Here is a 19,798-nt window from a genome sequence, read left to right on the forward strand (position 1 = left end):
GTGTGCTGGTAAATCATCTCCCTAGAGGGGAAAAAACCCAAACAAAACAACCCACAATCCTTGATTTGTAGCATTTGCCAATTTCTTTGATGTAAATACAACCACTGTGGCCCATTTCATATTTCCAGTGGTTTAACAACTAGCTCACCAAATTCCTGAAAATGTAATAAATTATCAGCTCTCAAGTGGCAGGAGAAGCCTGCTGTAGAATTCCATTGTAGTCATTTTACTCCAACTCTGTGTTAACTCAACATTTGAGTCCTGTCTTGGGCATAAAATAGGTAGGAATCCTCCCAGCTTATGAGGGGGTCAATGTGTGGGATACTGTGAGGTACCCCAGATTTCCCTTCTCTGAAGGCCTTGTGGTTCCTGTTACTAGGAGTGTGGTCAGCTCCTTCAAAGGTTGCAAAGACCACAGAGAGCCATCTCACTCAAGGTTACACTCCTTTCCAAACCCAAAGACAGAGCAGTTTGATCTTTCAGAGACCTTGCCATCTGAGTCCATGTGAGGCTGACTCTGATACCCCAGAGCTTCCCAAGGAGCCAGCAAAATTCTTGGATGTGCATCGCAGCTTAACTTCCCCATCTGTCACTAAGGCTTCCTCCCTCTTGTATCCATAGGTGTGGTCTAAAGAACACTTAATAAACATCCTGCCCACTAACTCCATCTCAGGTTGCCTGCTTTTCTGACAATCCAGTAGCAACAGTCTGGAGGAAGGTGAGGTAAAGTAAAGGTACTCTGACTTTGCAGCATGTTCTTGCTCCACACAATTCTGAGGCAGAACTTGATAAATCATTCCCAGTTAGCCTTGTGATGAGAAATGGATGTGAGAGTAGCAGCGGAGAGAAGTCAGAACTCTGAAGAGGACCTGGTTACCTATCCAGCTTCCTTGTGTAGTGACCCCTTGTGAGCCAGCTCTATGTGTATCCTACCTTGGGTGTATAAACTACCCAGGAGGAGCTTCTTACTGACCTGGGGAGAGAAGGGAGGAACATAGTCAGATGGAGCCTTATATAATTGCCTGCTGAAGACCTGTGATGATAAATGTGCATTTCTGCCACAGTTTAATATTTTAGAAGAAACAAAGCAAAGGGGAAAGAATTGAAACATCCATTTTAAATTTTATCTACTCAGGCTTAAAGTCTAATGGGAAATCTCTTTTTCTTTCCTCCACTTCCTAGTTTATCTTGTGTTTTGGTTTGTTTTGTTTTCTCTCTCCCTGGCCTACATCTCCCTCCACCTCCCTCACTATTTGATTATTTGGAGAAGAGATTTTTAGCACTTCAGTACTCTGAAAAGTAAACAACTATATGAGAGCCCACATACTTCACCCCAAGGAGAAAAGTGCCATAGATATTTGGATACAAAATATCCAGTAATTAAGACAGGGCAGAATAGCAGTGAGAAATAACAACAAGAAGCAGAGAATGTTAGATACCTAGTTACATCATCTCTTCATTTATGGAGATCTACATTCTTTACCATGTGTCAGCCATGCTGGAATAAACAGCGGCCATCAAGCAGACCTAATCCCTGCCCTCTTGGAGCTTATAGTCTAGTAAGGCAAAATAAATTAATAAAAACATTATAGATATGAATATTCTTACAATTCAGCTAAGATACAACAGGAGAACGATGGCTATAGACTTATGACACAAAATAATGGGATATTGGAGTACAGTAGTCTGAAATCATATATGTTGGAGATAGGTGCTCCCATAAAGCTAATCAGCTCCTAAGAACATCCTTATATGAGACCAAGAGCCCATGCACATACTGGTGCTTTAAGACTCAGTATTAAAGACTTCAGAATAGTGAGATTTTTAAAGAAAGATATTGCTATGGTTTTTTAAGTCTAAATGTTGGACACTTAATCTCTAATGCAACAGTGTTGAGAGGGGGGACCTTTTAGGTCAAGAGGGCTATGCCTCCATGAAGGGATCAATGCTGTCATCCCAGGAGTGGATTAGTTACCATGGGAATGAGTTCCTGATAAAAGATGAGTGTGGTCTCCTTTCTTCCCTTCATGCTCTTTCACCATGTGATGCCTTCCACCATGTTATAACACACCAAAAAGGCCCTCATCCAACAGGACCCTCAGTCTTGGACTTCCCAGCCTCCAAAACCATGAGGCAGGTCAAATTTTACAGCTTATAATTTTCCCAGTCTGTGATATTATATTATGATTGCTTGATGGATTCAGACAGATATTATCAATAATGGTGAAAACTAAAGTATAACACAAATAAAATATGTTACATTGGTCTCTAAGGTGAAGTGTCCATATCCTAGGGAGTGGAAAAGATGATGTTGAGAGAGAGAGAGAGATTTTTAAATTTACATCAACCTTTTAAATTCTAGTGTTATATATGGTTTATAACATAATGTATTGGTATGGTAGCACTTGCATCTAATTTGTAAATAAATGAACATATAAGGGCACTTAAATGATGGAGTGGACTACAGTTTGGGTGCAGCCACTGTCTCTCAAGCATCCATTGTAATTAAAAACTTTGTCTCAGGGTGATGATGTTGCAAAATGATGGAACCTATGAGAGATGAGGCTTATGAGAGATCCTTAGGTCATTGGCAGCATGAGGTTGTATTCATGTGACCTCCGTGAGTCCTCTAAAGAGAAAATATTATAAAAGGAGCAAGCCCAGTCCTGCTCATCCTCTTTCTCTCTTTTTCTATAGGAACCCTTTGTTCCTGTACACATTTCCATTATGATGTGCTGCCATCCAATGCCCTCACCAAAAAGTGAAACCAGTGGGGCTGCCCGATTTTGCCTTTTGAATCTCCAAAACTATAAACTATATAGTCTTTTTCTCTTTATAAGTTAACTGCCTTGGGTGTTTTCCTATTGTAATGCAAAGCTGACTGATACAGGACATATAATGAAGAGTTCAGAAGTCAATGTTTTAACTGCTGAGCAGTTATCTGGTACTCAGTAGTAATAGGTAATATTTACTGAGATCTTATTACATGCTTGGCATATTAACACTTCACATAAATCATTCCACTTGTCCTCATAATAACCCTTTGAAGTAGATGCTAATATTGCTTCATTTGAATGAATAAAGACAGTGAAGGTTAGGTAAATTTTGATTTTGTTTTGATTTGCTTCTTTGGTGCTAAGGACTGAGTCTAGGGCCTCATGCACTCTTAGACAACCTTCTCAAGATTACCCGAAAGCTTGAGAATAAATCTGCGATTCAACCCTGGTACTTTGGAAGGATAGTGAGGCTCCAAACACAATATTATGGTGCCTAATAAACAACAGTTACTATCATGTAAGTGTTGATTCTTAAAAGGCTGATAGTTTGGTGTTTCAGGAGGGACACTTTATTCTTGAATAGCATGTAATGAATCCAGAGCTGATTAAGAAATACAGAAAATGGAATCAAATAACAAGGCATGAGTCACAATTTTTAAAATTTCAGCTCTCATGCAACATAATAACTCTGTGATCTTTAACTGAATTGGGTACAGAAGTGGAGAGAACTCCACAGTCTCCATTCACCCACTCCGACCAAACAGCTGTGGAAAATGGTCCCGTGGTACCTATGTAGGAGGCAGCCCCTCAGCATCCTGAGGCACTGGTCCACAGCATTCTCTGTGACACTGGCTTCCACAATTCCTGTAGAATGTGCCTTTGCTACCATACTAAATCTCTGTTGGAACTAGGCGAGTGAATGAACAAAAGAATGAAACCCTGTGTTTTTCTATACACAGACAAAATCAAAAGTCTAGGAACCACCAGCATGTCTTTAGTGATGGTCCAAGATCAGACAATAGTCAGAAAGCACAGGTGATTGGAAGATGAGGGGGCATCCCAGTGTTTCTCCCTAGGGATATTTTCTGAAGCTTAAGGATAAAAATCTTTTGGAGAAGTCATTCACTTTACTGCCACAGCCTCTTCTCCTATTTTTAAGTTGTGTCTATTGGAAAGAATATCAACCCTGGTGTCCAACCTACCCAGGCACTTTTACATGTCTTCTCTCCTTTCCCAACAAAGAGTGAATATGAGAGATATCAGTACCCATCTCCATTCAAATCACATGGCACTCAAAGAGAGCATTGTTACCAACAACCTTTACATTATTTTGAGTATCTAGGGTTTTTTCTTTGGTTGGTTAATTTTGGTTTGGTTTTCTAAAACGTAAAACTGGGTAGGTATTTGGAATGCAATTCTTTCCCTCAAATAAATGTTCTGGGGACTTGTTTCCTCAGAACATGAGTTTTGAGTGATGATCTTTGGTAAAGGAGGAAGATCACAGGGTGATGGACACAGAGAAGAGTCCTCCACCCAATGTCAGAATCTCATACGCAGCCCTTTCTTTTGCATACGCAGCCCTCTCTCCAAAAGACATGCTGCATTGCAAGTGGCAGGGGTTTAACCTAAACTCTCCCAAACTTTGTATTTGGTGAAGGAATATGTAGGATTCTTCTTCTTAATCCTGCAGTTCAAGGTGGTCCAAGTGACACTGAAAGTGTAGCTAGAACACCTCCTTGGTGTTTGCCTGTGCATTCTGGAGGCTAGCCAGTAGGAAGGGCAAGGTATTCTGGTATTCTCATGGCACCCTGTATCCCTTAGTGCAGAGTGGTCCCATCATTTGGAGGTTTTCCTTCCCCATTTCAAATTGATCACTTTTCTTCTCCACCTTTCTCATCCACAACAAACATTTTTTTTCTAAGATTCCATAAACCATGGAATATGGATAAATAAGACAGCAAAGACCTAGGAAGGAGGAAAAATGACTTCTGAAAAAAGAACAGATATTAAATTGATTTTCAAAATAAAACAGGCATCAAATGTTCTTTAGTTTTGCCCTGCACTTTGACATATCTTCTTTCAGATCTCCATGCAGTTCACTCTACTCTTCATTTCTGTCCTTTCTCCAGCTTTGCCCCCTTGGTGAGCTCTCCTTTCCAGAACATCTCTCCAAGCCTTTGCTCTTTGTCTTCTCACATTGATAACTTTTCCTCATAGCAGTTGTTTCCCCCTCAGCATCAGAATATAAATACTTGTGTTAAACTGTTCCATTGCTATTTCTCCCCTAGAATCTAAGATCCCTGATGAAAGAAACTTTGTTTTATTCACTGCTATACTTGCAGCACCGAAAACAAGTGCCCATTGTACAGTGAGTGTATAACAAATAAATATTTTAAACCTAACAGAATATTTCATCTTGGAAGGTTTTTGAAATCATCTTGAAGCCAATATTTTGTTTGCAAAAAAATGTTGAATGCAGGTAGAAGAAAACAGCTAGAGTAAATAAAATTTCAGTTTCTTTATTAACAACTGATTTGTTTAGTAAGATTTAGAATGAAAGCAGCTCAGTCTGTCCAGTGTCAGACCACACACTGCCAAGCTTGAGATTCTGGGATCACTTCATGGAGTAGGAACCAAGACTTCTTAGGTTAGAGAAATAAAAATCATGAAGCCCTGTCTCTGTAGGATGGAAGAATAGAATCCATTTGACTACAGAGTATCCCCTAAAAGCTTCTTCAACACCAGACATGGATTCATCACCCTATTGCTTGCTTTCTCTCAGCCTAGAAGAGTTTTAAAGGAGCTTTCTTTCTAGTTCTTTCTTTATCCTTCTCCAAAATATCCCAGTGTTAGCTATATAGTTTTATCTCATGGTCCAATGACTCTCTTTGGTCAAGCTGTTCCTGCTACAGGAAGAGCTCTGCCCACAGCCTCTGCTGCTAGAATAATCAAGTAAAAGGCCAACACTAGAAGTGGCAAAGTAGTTTAAAATAAATACAGGAGAATTAAAACTATGAGCTACAAAAAGTCAAAATTACCATTAGGAAAACTTGGACAGCATAAAAAAAAACTTGACTTAGTTAACATATTTAATGATAGAAAAATGAAACTACAAAGTGATATGGTTAGCTATTTCTATAGGAGTTTCCTAAAAATATACACTCTTATCAACACAATTGATGTAAGATCTGGTGACTATTTGTAGCCTGAAAATTTTTCTTCATTGAAACAATAGGACAGATTGCTCAGCAGTGTAACTTATTTCAAAATAACTTCCCTTACCAACCGATAGTGTCGCTTTTCACACAGGAAGTGAAGACTTGGCAAAAATTCTCGCTGGGTAGTTTCCTTTGACTTTGTGCATTATAGTCAACTGATTTATGAGTGATAGGAAGTATAAATTTAACTGTGCTGACAGCATTTTGAAAAACACACTGAGTCTGCAACCTTCTGAGCCAAATGGCCTGCTGACCCTTCCAACTCTATATTATAAAAATAATATGCCTAAGCAATGGTAAATAAATTAATAATGAGAGACACTGATGATTTATCAGTTTGAAACCATACTTGTGATTTTTCCCTACAAGTCATCTTCTTCTAAATTTGAATTGCCTCAGTTCCTTTTTGTAAACCCACAAATGCAAGGGGATAGAATAAACTGTTCTCCCTCTTTTTCCTCACATCACATTGGTTGAAAACCTACATAGCCTTTCTTCTTCATTCTCTTCCCCCACCCCGTTATCTCCTACATTTATGTTTTATCTGTCTCTTTGTTTTGGCTTAACATCCTACTCGTGACATCTTAAATATCCATTTGCTTTTGTCAAAATCACACTTTCCATTGACTACAAACAAGATAGGCATACTCACCCTGGCATTCAGAAATTTCTATAACCAAAATCTGCTTTCATTTCCAGCCCTGTGTTTTATTGGTCTGCCAGACTTTGACAAATTTGAAATGTTGTCTTTCCTGGAATATTCTTTACCCCTTTGTTCTTCGCTTTATTATGTTTTCCCCATCTCAAATGCCTGTCCACCTTCACCCAGACACCAAACATACAACTGGCCACCAGACTCAATCAGTACTCTGAAATCTTTCCTATCATCCTAACAAGAGTTAGTTTAGCTCCTTTTGAGTGTCTATACTTCTTGTCCCACCCCTTGGTGTGTGCCTTTTAGTGTTACCTATTTACTTATTCATACATCATGTTTTTCTTTGATTTACTAGTGTACTCCTTGAGATCATACTAGAATCGATGGGACTCATTCAGTGTATGTTGAAAGAATAAATAAAACATTAGTAATAAATGAAGAATTTTTGAAATAAATTGTTTGAACTTTCCTGACATGAAATTCAGAAATGCCAAATGGATATTTTGGTATTGCTAAATATCACATAACAAATTAATGTTTATAAAATCAATGTGTAATAAAATATTGGCCCCAACAGGTTAAAACTAGTTAAGGATATCTTAGATCCACTGAATGACTTGGCAAATAGCATTGGAAACACTGGCTGGATATATATACAGCAACATGAGCTAGTTTTGTCCTGTCAGAAGATTGTTTTTAGCTCATCATCTGCTCATAATATATAGAATGCTGTTTTCATCACTTTTTTCTGTTCAAAATTTTTATCTGTGTGGAGCATGAACAAAACAAGCTTGGCATATGGTATTTCTGAAATTTTATATGTTTATATATAGCATAAAAGTATAATACATTGCTTTTTATATAAATTGCAATCATTCTTATACTTTCCAGTTTCACCTTCTTCTTAGAAGAAACATACGAAGCCATCAAGCCGGGGTCTGTTTCCAATCACATTAATGCCTAATCATCTCACGTGCTCTTGCAAAATCTTCCAAGAGGCAATTACACAGCACAGGAATTCATTTCAGCCTCTCCAAATCCCAAAGTCAAGAATTTCATCCAAGCTTCTAAACTACATTCATTTTCTAAGAATAAAACTCATTTTCAAAACCTGTAATTTCTAGGAACAAAGACCAAATGCTCCCTTTCATGCATACCATGAAAGAAAAGGATGCAGTGAGGCCCCAGTAGTGATTTCTGTGCCACCACTACTCTGGACCTCTTCTTGAGCTATGACCAACCTCCACTCTTTCCAGCTCTGGTCATCAAAGTCTGCTTGGAACTGTGGAGTTCCTTAGGCCTCAGCCCAGGAACCTTCTCCTTCTCTGTGAATGGGACATTTTAAAGAGCTTATCCAGTAGAGTGAGGCACAATAAACCACTCTGGACTCAGGATCAAGAATTATAAGTACCAGTTGTGCCTCTGCCCACTAGTAGTGAGAATCTGGACCTATCTTGCTATCTCTGGACAGCAATTTACTATCTGCATATGCACAATTAAAATTAGAGAAAAACTTAAGACTTCTCTAAGCATTAAAAATCCAAGGGACTATAATTCTACAAATTTTGAGATGATAATTTAAAAATATTGTATATTTCTTCTGCTATAATGCTTTGCCAAAATCTCAAACTCATTCTAATAGTCATTAATTCATTCACCAACTATTTATTTAGTAGCTATTAAGCATGAGACACCATGATATGCTTTGAGGCTGTATTGGTCAATTGAGGCATGGCCCTTTACTTTTGACGTTTACCAATGTAAGAATGATAATGAGCAAAAAGCAAGAAAATAAATATGGCATTTCACCTGATGCTGAGTAGTAGAAAATAGAGGGAGGGAGAGAGAGAGAGAGAGAGAGAGAGAGAGAGAGAGAGAGAGAGATTGAGAGGGTGCAGTGACATGCCCTCTCTGAAGAGATGGCATTTCAAGCCAAGGCCTCTAGAGATGGGAAAGAGCCTGATGTTTGAACAGGAAAAAAGAATGACATGTATGGAGATACTGAAGCGAGATAGTTCTTGATGTGTTGAAGGAACAAAATAAAGAGACTAAAGGATCTACAGCAGTGAGGATAAGAGGAAGAAGAATAAAGTGGTATCTCTCTCCTTACCATGTTCACATGAATGAAATATAGGACTTAAATCAGTGGTTTCCAAACTTGTCTTTCCATTAATAATCTTCTAAACATTCCAAAGCTCAGGCTATTTCCCAACTCAGTCAAGTCATAAACTCAAGGGGTGGAACATAGACACTGTGATTTTTTTTCCCAAGCTTCCAAATTACTCCATAACATGGATAGATTTAAAGTCATTGACTCATATCAATTTTAATTCTAAGTGCCTCCTTGATTCATCTATGAAATGATGAGATTCCACTGAAAGAGGTCAAGTCTGCTTGCTTTTACTTAGGTGATTTCTATATGCAGATCCAGGGTCATTTTTATCCCCCTACCCCCGGTCAAGTCCTCTCTCTCTCTCTCTCTCTCTCTCTCTCTCTCTCTCTCTCTCTCTCTCTCTCTCCCTCTCTCATTTTTATCCTAGGACCCTGTATCTTTCTAGCCAGGAAGGATTCTTGAAATCCTAGAACTTCTCTGCACACTTTTGATCCAAAGTGTCCAGCCTTGCAAAAGAACCCCTTCTTTTCCTACCTGAATAACCACACACTGCAGCATCACCCTTCAATCCATCCTCCCCTAATGACCTTTCTGAGCTGAATTCCTACTGCATACCCAAACCACATCCATCTTTCAAAGCCCTTCTTAAGTGCTGCCTCCCCTAGGATGGAAACCTCTCAAACAAGCCTAAGTGTCTGTGACAACTAATCTGCAAAGTTTTACAGTCCTCATAATCCATATGATGCAATCTATAACTGGATTATTTACAGGCATATATTATACATTGGTCTTATCCCTCCAAATGGATGTTAAATAAAACAAACACATTTTATTAATCCTTTAGATATATTAAGTGTTCAAACATTGGCAGTAGCAATGGTAGCATTACTGTTGGAAGTAGTGAAAGTGGCAGTGACTTTAGCAGTGTAGTGCAGTGGCAATAGTTCTGGCCGCAGGAGTAGTGACAGTGATAACAGTAGGACATAAAGGCTCCATGTTAGCCAGGAACATTGCATACATCATCTTATTTATGCTAAAACAGTCCTACAAAGAAGGTTTGAGTCTTCTTACTTTACAAATAAGAAAGATGATCTTACAGAAGTTGAGAGTAGAATGGGGCTGGAGAGAGGAAGGGAGGTTGACTGACGGTACTAAATTATAGTTAGATAAAAATAAGAAGTTCTGCTAGGCTACTGTACAGTAGGATGACTATAGATAATAATTATATAGTTAGGATTGTGATTGTTTTCACCATAAAGAAATGATAAATGAGAAAACTGATACGTTTAACAAGATTTAAACATTATACAATGTATACACATGTAAAAACATTACATAATATCCATTAATATGTAAAATTTGTGTGTTTCTTTGTGTATCAGTTAAAGTAAATTAAAAGGCTGTGGCATAGGAAGTTAAAGGAACTTAAGGGGGATGACATTTCTAAGTAATCACCATTAGTTCTTTACAAAACTTACAATAAGTGGACCTAGATTAATTGGTTGATTGATATGTACAGTTGCATGTTATAGAGGATTCCCAACAGAAAGTTAGCCTGGGAGTTGTTCATTTTTTCAGGCCAACTTGTGTCTACCATTATTGGCCCATGAGCAACATATATGAAGTAAGATACTCCAGCCATTTATAAATAAGATCCTTTTCATTTAAAGGCATCTATTATAACAAATGTGCCAGTAGATGCCTCTTTCTTCATCCGCAAGGAGGGAAGGATTTCTCTGGATGCTGGGTCACCAAATCCCAACCCTAGATATTTGAAGCAACAAATGCTGATTGTGACTCAAAGAATCACATGATTTAGAAGTTTATCTAGAAAAGTATAGAGCCATTTTATATGCAGAACTGATAATCCACCAACTGATAAAATGAAGAGAGAGTCTGGATCTTAAACACTTTCTCTGCTCTTCCCTTAATTTTTCAAAAGAAAGCACTTGTGCTGGCTGCTGATAAAGTAATCACTATATGAAGGATATGATATCAAAATTTTTGATTGGACATGTGTTGGCAATCCTGATAGAGAACAAAATTGCTATAGCAACAGAAATAATTATCAGTATCTTTTTAAGATTAACATGTTTGGAGAAATACTGCTGTGTAGGAATGTAAATAAAAGTGGGTCGGAGGGTGAGGAAAGAAATAATGTATGGCAAGGTACTAATCAAAGGTAAAATTGAAGAGTATATTTAAATTCCTATGTTTTTACCAGGTCATTTTAAAATTAATTTCTTTTGAAAAGATCAGTATCTATGTGTTAGCAATATAAACAAAAAGAATCACATGGAAAAAAAAATGCAAAACATAGCCCCTAGAAGTTACTCCTACTTATTTCAGAAATATATTATTTAACTTATTTTTTGTGTGGTAGAATTCACTTTTCTGGCTAACTCTGATTTTTAATATTATAATTAGTTTGACTTTCTTGAGTTCTAATCAAGAGCTTTGAGCAAACTTATCTAGAAATGTATTAATCAAAGACAATGTGAAAAATCTGACTATAAATTAATCATCAAGAATAAGGAAAAATAGCGGATTGAATACCTTCTCAATTGCCCCAAGCCTCTCAAAATGGAAAATTACTAAATATTTTAATATGGTATAAAGGTGGTAAAACCCAGCCCATCACTTCATTTCCAATCTTGAGTTCTGAAGGTAAAGGAAAATTTCTCTCAATAACTGAAGAAGTTTACAAATTTACAATAAAACCTTTTTTTCGATGTTGGGGTCAAATTTAAGTCTTCAAAGTACTGGATAGTGTTCTACCACTGAACTACAACACTAGCCTTAAACCATTTTTTAAAAACAAATCATTCACTATTTTTCTTTAGTTTTTTCTTTTTTTAACCTACGATTACCCAACTAAATTTATAGAGTCAAGATGTCTTGAGATTGACTGCATGTCAGTACATTTACGAATAGCCAAGTGGCCAGCATTTTGTGTTGGCAGACAGAAGCCAGTCATCCTAGATCAGGTTTGCAAGGGAATTTTTTATTTTCATTCCTCTTTATTTTCTCTTTGGCTTGAGGAAAATTTGAACCAAATAGCCAGCAGGCAATACACAATAACACTTAAAACACACATGTGAAAACTTAAATCAAGTATGAAGAAAGGCAGAGTTACTGAATTTTTGTATCTTTTTAAAAGCTTAATAAAATTCTAGCTCGCAATATAATTATGCTAAAAACTTCTCCCAGGTTCTAGGAAAAAATACTGACAACTGAGCTTATTACTGTATAAAAAGAAGATAATTCAATGCACTGATCTATTATTAGTTAACTAAATGATCCTAATATTATGGTATTGAAAAGGGTATATATGTGTGTGGATGCTTTTCATATGAGAAGATCATATATGATAAAACTGTTATATGGAAATATATATGACCAGATCAGATCCTTACCTTTTCAAGTATAGCATTGCCTTGATGAGGACTGATGTTATGCTGGCTTATTTCTCTCTTATATTTATATTCATAAACTTGGTCAGTGATATTAATCAGAAGAGTTGATGGACTGAAGTTCAATTTTCCACAGTCATAGACAGTTCCACTTTCAATGTCAGTTGGTGCTGTAGCATATCGTAAAATTAATCCCATTATGAGACCTAAAATAAAGAATAAATGATTGCACTATAGGAAGATAGTTTAGAATGTTCACTATTAGATATTTTTAAATATATAACTTGGAACCTTCAGAAGAGGCAAGGGAAAGAGTTGGGTCATTTGCTCATAAATACCAGTTCAATGGAATGTATCATTAATATTTATACTGGATACTACTGCTTGAATATTCAGCATGATTTTTTTCTTTCTAAAAGACCACACATTATGGATAGAAGAGATGGCCACCCCTACTATCCACCGAAGAATATCAAACCTTTCTATGATACAAACAAACTAATCTAACCAATTAGAGGATGGAATGTTTCTGCTCTGTAGCTCTGCACATATCTAACTTAGACCTTTCAGATCAAAAAGAAGCATTTATAGTCCCCTTTTGTGGTGACAGATTGCCTTGTTCTCTCTCAAGACATGAGCAAGGCAATATTTTCTCCATTTTTACTACAAGGCAACCTTTGACCATGAAGGAATTTAATACAAGGACACAGTCTGCATACTAGAGATGGTAGGACCCAGATACAGACAGACCTCAGGTCCTGCATGTCATCTCACCCACTGAACCTACCAACAACTTCACAGTTACCCTAGTTTTAGACTTTTTTAATGTATTATAATATATTCTCTAATTTTTACAAACAATTTGAATCAACTTTCTGCTTACTTATAACCAAATGCATTCTAACGATACATTCCTTTTCAGGATGAGTTGAATCCAAGTGACGATCCTTGATTTTTAAATTTATAACTTTGTTAGGTTGCTCATGGGAATCTGATAATTGTGAACCCTTTGAATAGGGATTTGCTAACAAACAGCAAGGAAATTTTATAGGCTTTATGAGCTGACAATTTAAAATCAGGATTGATGTATATGTTTGGGGATAAATAATCCACAGTTCACTCTTTAAAAAATCAAATTTTAAGTTTTACCTCTTTTACAAATCCAATGATCTAATAAGCTTCCATTTGCTAGCTGCATATCTTTTGCCAGAAATTTATAGATTTAAAATAAAAATTCAGTCCCAGTTCTACAGGAGCTCCAGTTTATATAAGTGAACTCATAAGCAAACAATAATAACACTGCATAACATGTGCTCTGACAGCCAGGAAACATTCTGTTACGGAGAGGAGACACCCTGAACCCTGTGAATTATGGAAAGGTTCAGGTGAATCTTAAAGTTCATATAACATTTGCCTAGATGAGCTGAATCAGAGAAGAAACTGGAACAACAGCTGCACATGTGGGTGGCAGTGCATAATAACAAGCAGCTGTCCATCACTAGGACCTAAATCTCTCCACGTGTAGAAGTGTTGTTGGGAAGTGACTGCTAAGCCTGGTCTTTGTTTACCTGCTTGTTTTGCATTTGCATTTGCCCAGTTGTCTTGCATTTGCATTTGCATTTGTTCCATTTGCCCCGGAACATCAGGGCTACAGCATTGAAGTAGGTGATACTGTTACCGCTCTTTTCTCTCTTCTATTTTGTATTAACTGGGTGGAAACAAATCAAAGGCTCTAAAATAGACAGAGTCTCTGAGTTTAAAGAGCAAGTGTCCTTGAGATAATAGGTACAGGAGAGCTGTCTATGAACCAGGGATACTTACACTGGGCCATTGAATGAAAAATTAACTTCTAATTATAAAATCATTGACATGTTGATGTTTCTGTTAGTAAGTGTTAATGGTAACTAATTAACATAATGTATATACAGAGAGACTTAGGACTTGCGTACACTTCTAGCATAGGAAGAAAATAAATGGAGAGAAAAAAGAATTCACAACTGTGTAGACAATAGGTAAGAAGGAAAGGCTAGGTCATAAATAGACTCCTCTGTCATGCTTTAACTTTTAACCCAGTGGTGATGTAGATCTAGTGAAAGATTTTAGGCAAAAGAGTAAAACAATCAGATTTTTACATAAGAATTAGCACTTTGGCAACAATGTGGAGAACTAACTAGAGTGACAGGTAAAAATGAAAACAGATTTCTCTCAAGAATATTTTATCTTACTTATTTTTATTTCAGTGTTTGGCCCATTCCTCCATAATATTTAGACATATTATATCCTAACTTTTGTGAGAAAATAAGTGACAGAGGACCTGTTACTTTTACTGAGAATGTGATCTGTACAGAACAATAGGCACCTGTTGAATAAAACTAGTCAAGGCACCCTGTTGAATAAAACTAGTCAAGAAAGAGAAGGAAGATACATCATCTGTATTCCAAGTGGTTTGGAGTGCTCGTGGAAAAATGCTACCTTTTTTTTTTTTTTTTTTGGTATCAGGGATGGAACTTGGGACCTTACACTTGCGCTTGTGAGGCAGGCAGAGGAACCACTGAGCTAAATCCCCAGCCCAAAATGCCACTTTTTAAACACTAATGTCCTAAAAATTATTCAGCGGGTATTATGAATGATACAGTTGCCATTCTGTCTTACTCAAGTGAGATGCAAAGAGAGGAAGCCCAAGATAGTATCTGCATGGGGTCTGAATGGAAGAAAAAAACCATATAATGTCATTTAAACATTATAATGTCATTAAACATGTCAGTTGGTGAAAGATTTCTTTTTGCAAAAATGCTTTCAAAGAAATAACAAAAATGAACATGAAGTGTCCACTGTTACTTCTCAACTAAGGAAACCAAGTCTTTGTCATAATGTTAAGTGCCTAGTATTTAATGTGGTTAAATTCACTGAGGCCTCAAAAATTAAATAGTTCTGTCTGTCCCTCTGCACCATCTCTGGTCCCAGTCTTTAAGAAGAAGCATACAGTAATAAATGATGAGGTTGCTTGCAACCAGAAGTGACCAGATATATTGGCCCTGAAAGTGCATCTCTTATGATGAGGAGCTCAGCTGACCAATGGGTCTCAGCTCCTGGGCTCTGGAGTCCATCACCACCTTCACTCTGGGGTTTCCCAATCCCTGTTCAAAGGCAATGACTACAAACAGCAGGGATACTCAGGCAGGGAGATGGGGATTCCTCTGAAGGACAGCCATGACTCAGAGCCCTCCATAACTCTTAACATATCTTTCTTAGAACTGCACTACACCCTAAGAATTCCTGCTCAGCCTTTCTTCCTTCCCTCTGTCCACAAGTGCTGGGCCTGCATCAGGGTCTGACAGCTGTCCCAGGATCCTCAAGTTTCCTCCCCACTATATCTCAAAGAATGTCACCCATTAAATCTTTTTAATAACTGATCTCTTTCAACACCCTCTGCTTAGAGGACCCAGCTTAACACAGGAGCCAAAAGGCACTAGCCCTTACTTTCCTCAAAACCCCAAGAAATGAGAACAATCAATATCTTGGCAGATTGCAAAGGTCAGGGGGAATATCACAACACCGTAGTGAACTGCTTGTTACACCCAGATGCCCATTTGTGCACCTCTGCCACAGGAACAGAGACTGGAAAATCCTTACTTGTCAGAGGCTAGACATTTGCCCACAGAGATTCCTAATGCTTTTTATGGTCAAACTCAGTGCTTTGGCTATATGTTGGCAGAACTATGGAGTGCTGAATTGATGCACAATACCACAAGACTATATGATAACAGATGATATATAAAGGGAGATTGAAGGGGCATTCTAATGAGAAGGGGTTGTTTTTATACCCACACAATGTTACTGGACAAAGAAAGTATCAGTCACTATTGCACAGAAGGAAAGAAAACACTGGCTGTCATGGCTTATCAGCACAAAATCACCACTAAACCATGAAAATAGAGCTATACTTGCCAGGAGAGAAAAGAGCCCAGCTGCTGCCATAAAGCAATACCTACCCAGCACATATATGCACAGCTCCGACCCCCTGGTTGTGGTCCACGCACACATAGGATATACCCCTTCGCCCACTGCTGGCATTGTCTTCTCCAGGAAGAATCTCTAGTTCAGCTGTATCTCTTGCTTCTTCAATTTTGGGCACCTGGACACTTAGGGTGGCAGCAAGGTAGACCTGCTCTCTGTGCAACACGGACCTCCCTCCAACGCATACAAGCCCTTGGTGGAGACTAAGCAAAGCACTTCATCCCTAAAGCACCCACTGTCCTAACAAGTCCTTCTGGGCTCCCATCTGGGAACCTGTGCCCTGATGGAATCTGTGCTCATTGAGCTCCTTCAGTTTTGAGTTGTTACAGTACTTAGAATTTGAACCACACATTTTAGGAGCCAGTTTTATAAAAACATATTATTTATGTTGCTCTGCAGACTTTGGGTTTGTTTCTTTGACTATAAAATGAGACTGATCAGTGCCAAAACCATGTACTATTCTTCTTTGGTTTTCATATAGAAAAGACCCCTAGGGTAGAATTATAGCTGAGCTTTCTCCAAGTACAAAAACTTCCCTGGAGTCAGGAAGAAAGGATCTTCCATGTAGTCTATCAGGTAACAACATTTTCAAGTGTCATCTGTAAGGAACATCACAACAAATGCTGTGATGTTCCTGTCCTTGCAGAGCTCTGGCAGAGCTATCAGTATAACTGCCATTTAACAGATGCCTGACATAAAATTGCCACTGTGATGTTTGGCAGGTCAGGATGGAGTGTGGGGGCAGCCTCATGTTCTCATGCCCAGGAACATTTATAAATATGAATCTTGTCTTTTTGGACTGGCTCTCATTTCTTTATCCACATTGAAAATACAAAAAAATTCCACTCTCTCTCTTACTGTGCTCTTTCTGCTTTCATGCCAAAGACATAAAAGGTATTGCTCTGGAGCTTGTCAGTTATAAAAGAAAAGAATACAAATTAGTCTTTTTCCCAAAATATTTGTCTTAGTTACTTCCCTTGTTGCTGGGGCATAATATTAGACACCCACAAATTGAAGGAGGAAAGGTTTATTTTGGCTCACAGTGTATAGAGATTTCAGTCCACAATAGCTGGCTCCAAGGCACTGTGGCATGGCAGAGTGATGTGGCAGAGAAGAACTGAAGACAGGAACCAGAGAAAGAGATCAAAGGAGCAAAGAAGGATACACTGCTCTAGGCCACATCTCCAGTAATCTGCCTCATCTGACCAAGCTTCACCTCCCAGCATCACACTTAACCTAAAACTCCTCAGAGGACAGACCGACTGATGAGTATCATGCACTTCCCAAGTCCCACTTGTGAGCTCATGAGGCTTTCAGGGGACATTAGATATAAATTATAACAATATTAGAATATCTTAACTTCCTGGCTCCTTTCCTCTTGTCCAGTCTTGTGATCCTACTTTCCACTAAGTACAATAAGTGTCTTATTATAATAGGCCTGAATTTCATAACCAACTTTCCTTTCATCTTTTGTTTGTTTCTTTGTGTGTTTGTGACAGGGTCTCACTATATAACCCAGGGTAGCTACAAACTGAAGATCATCTTTCCTCATCCTCCCAAATGCTGGGATGACAGGCATATACCATCGTGCCTGGCTCTCTCCCTGCATCTTATGGATAGTCATTCTGTAAGATGCTGAAACTTTTTTCCAAGGCTGCTTTTTTAGAGGAATATGGAGACTTAAAATAAAACAAAACCTCAATTAAACAGGATTTCAGACTGGTCTTTAAGACACACAAAAAAATCAAAATCTCTCTGGTTCTACTCAGCACTACATGTTCACACATTCTCACATACAGTGCCCCACTGCATGACAAAACATAATCTTAATCCTTTCTGATTCTGTTTCTATAGGAGTGTTGGTTCCCTGGAGTTGTATAAGGCAACAAGCCTACCTATTCACATGTATCTAATTAGACCATTACAAAGGTATACATTAAAATACTACATGGTATCAGAAGAATTTAGGAACCCTCACAAAATTAGCACATGAATATTGTGGAAGAACTGAATTCTGTAGTTCTTTCACTGTCAATGTACTGAATGGTGGCAGAATAATCTTGATTAATGGCATAGTCCCTTCAGTAAAACAAGAAAATGAACCCTTAAACTATAATAATATATACAGTTACATTTCTACCTGATAAGTGTATCAGATGCTACTGATTGTCAACCAGCATCCATCCTCCTTTTAGCCGAAATCCCTATCTTGTTCATCTATCCATCCCTCCCATATGTTCCAATTAACCTGTCAGCTCCAGGGATGTCCTCAATCCCCTTGGTGGTAACTGGCTCCAGAATGGGTTCTGTGGACCCTCTATCAGTCAACAGGAAGTGAAAGGAATCCTGCCAGGGAGCTTCCTACAAAAGTCTTGACGGGGCCGGGGCTTTAGCTCAGTGGTTTCGCCACTTGCTGCGCAAGCGCAAGGACCTGGGTTCGATCCCTGGTACAAAAAAAAAGTCTTGACAAGAACTGTGACTATAGCTCAGTGGAAGAGCTCTTGCAAGCATGTGCAAGGCCCAAGATTCAATCTTTAGTACTGGAAAAAAAAAAGTTTTGACACCCCAAGAAAGGGACCCAAAAGAAATGCTTTCTTCTGCCTTAGAATGTTTCTGGGCCTAGGTGGACACCAGGGATGGCCAGCCTGCCATCGAAGTCAGCACTGAGAAAAGTAGAGTAGAGCAAAGAAAAGGACCTGAGTCTTACTGATAATACTAGGCTATCAAAGCAACCTGCCCTGAAGACTAGTCTTTTGGACTTCCAGTTATGGAGATAATAAATATTCTTATTGCTTAAGTCTGTTTCAGTTAGGGTTTCTTTTTTTTTCATTAAGTTTATTGATACAGTTTAGATATAAAATGGTTACATTCATCATTGGGATCTTGTACCATTACATGAGTCTCTTGGTTCTTATTTTTTTCCCCTTCCCCTGCCCTCCCTTCACCCCCTCCACCCTTCTCTATTTGAAAAGACTTTGTTGTCATTTTTTCCTTTTCTCATATTTTTTCTTTTCCCTTCTTTCCTTTCCCCTACTCCTCTCACTTCCCCTACTCCTTTAGACCTTTTCTTCCTATTACACAATATCATTTATACATTTTTAAAATTACAATATCAAAATTTAGGGTCTCTCTTACTTGCAGCTGAAGGCATCTTAATAGATATAAAAACTTTTTAACAAACAAATGATTGTACAAATCTCCAAGGAGCACTGAAGGAAGACCAACTAATCTCACTTTCCAAATGTTGGGGAAAATTTCACAGAGGAGGTTCTTACGGATGTGCAAGAGTGCATTAGACAGAGAAGACATAATCACTTAGTGAGAAGTATACGTAAATCAAAAAGCTTAGCACTGACAAGGGACACCAGGCAGTTTGGGGTGGTGGCCAAGGGCAGCTCAGATGAAGGGTACCTTGCCACAGCAGAGGAATGAAGAGGGCTTGGATGGTTGTCAAGAAAATCTGAAAGAAGAACTGAATGAGCTCCTTGACTAGAGGAATATTTTTTTTTGTAGCAGAACAAACAGCATTTGGAAGCAATTACTTGAAGGGAGAAAAGAGAATTGAGGTACAGTGAGAAATATAGAGAGACGTTAACATCAGATTA

At 38.1% G+C, this 19,798-nt stretch overlaps 1 protein-coding gene across 3 annotated transcripts in view; it reads right to left on the reverse strand.

Moving 5' to 3' along the window:
- Slc9a9 (solute carrier family 9 member A9) overlaps nucleotides 1–19,798 on the reverse strand; it is a 611,274-nt gene that overhangs the window by 577,385 nt on the left and 14,091 nt on the right. For all 3 annotated transcript variants that reach the window (XR_015440847.1, XR_015440848.1, XM_004834393.3), the window contains exon 2: nucleotides 12,180–12,382. Coding sequence is in view for 1 of the 3 variants with exons in the window: in XM_004834393.3 (XP_004834450.1) it covers nucleotides 12,180–12,382 (203 nt within the window). In the remaining 2 variants the exon portion in view is untranslated. The remainder of the gene's footprint in view (nucleotides 1–12,179; nucleotides 12,383–19,798) is intronic.

The sequence above is a fragment of the Heterocephalus glaber genome, unplaced genomic scaffold (assembly GCF_053883595.1).
Source record: "Heterocephalus glaber isolate CG9 unplaced genomic scaffold, H.glaber_assembly_v1.0 deba00001504, whole genome shotgun sequence".
In the NCBI taxonomy this organism is placed as follows: Eukaryota; Metazoa; Chordata; class Mammalia; order Rodentia; family Bathyergidae; genus Heterocephalus; species Heterocephalus glaber.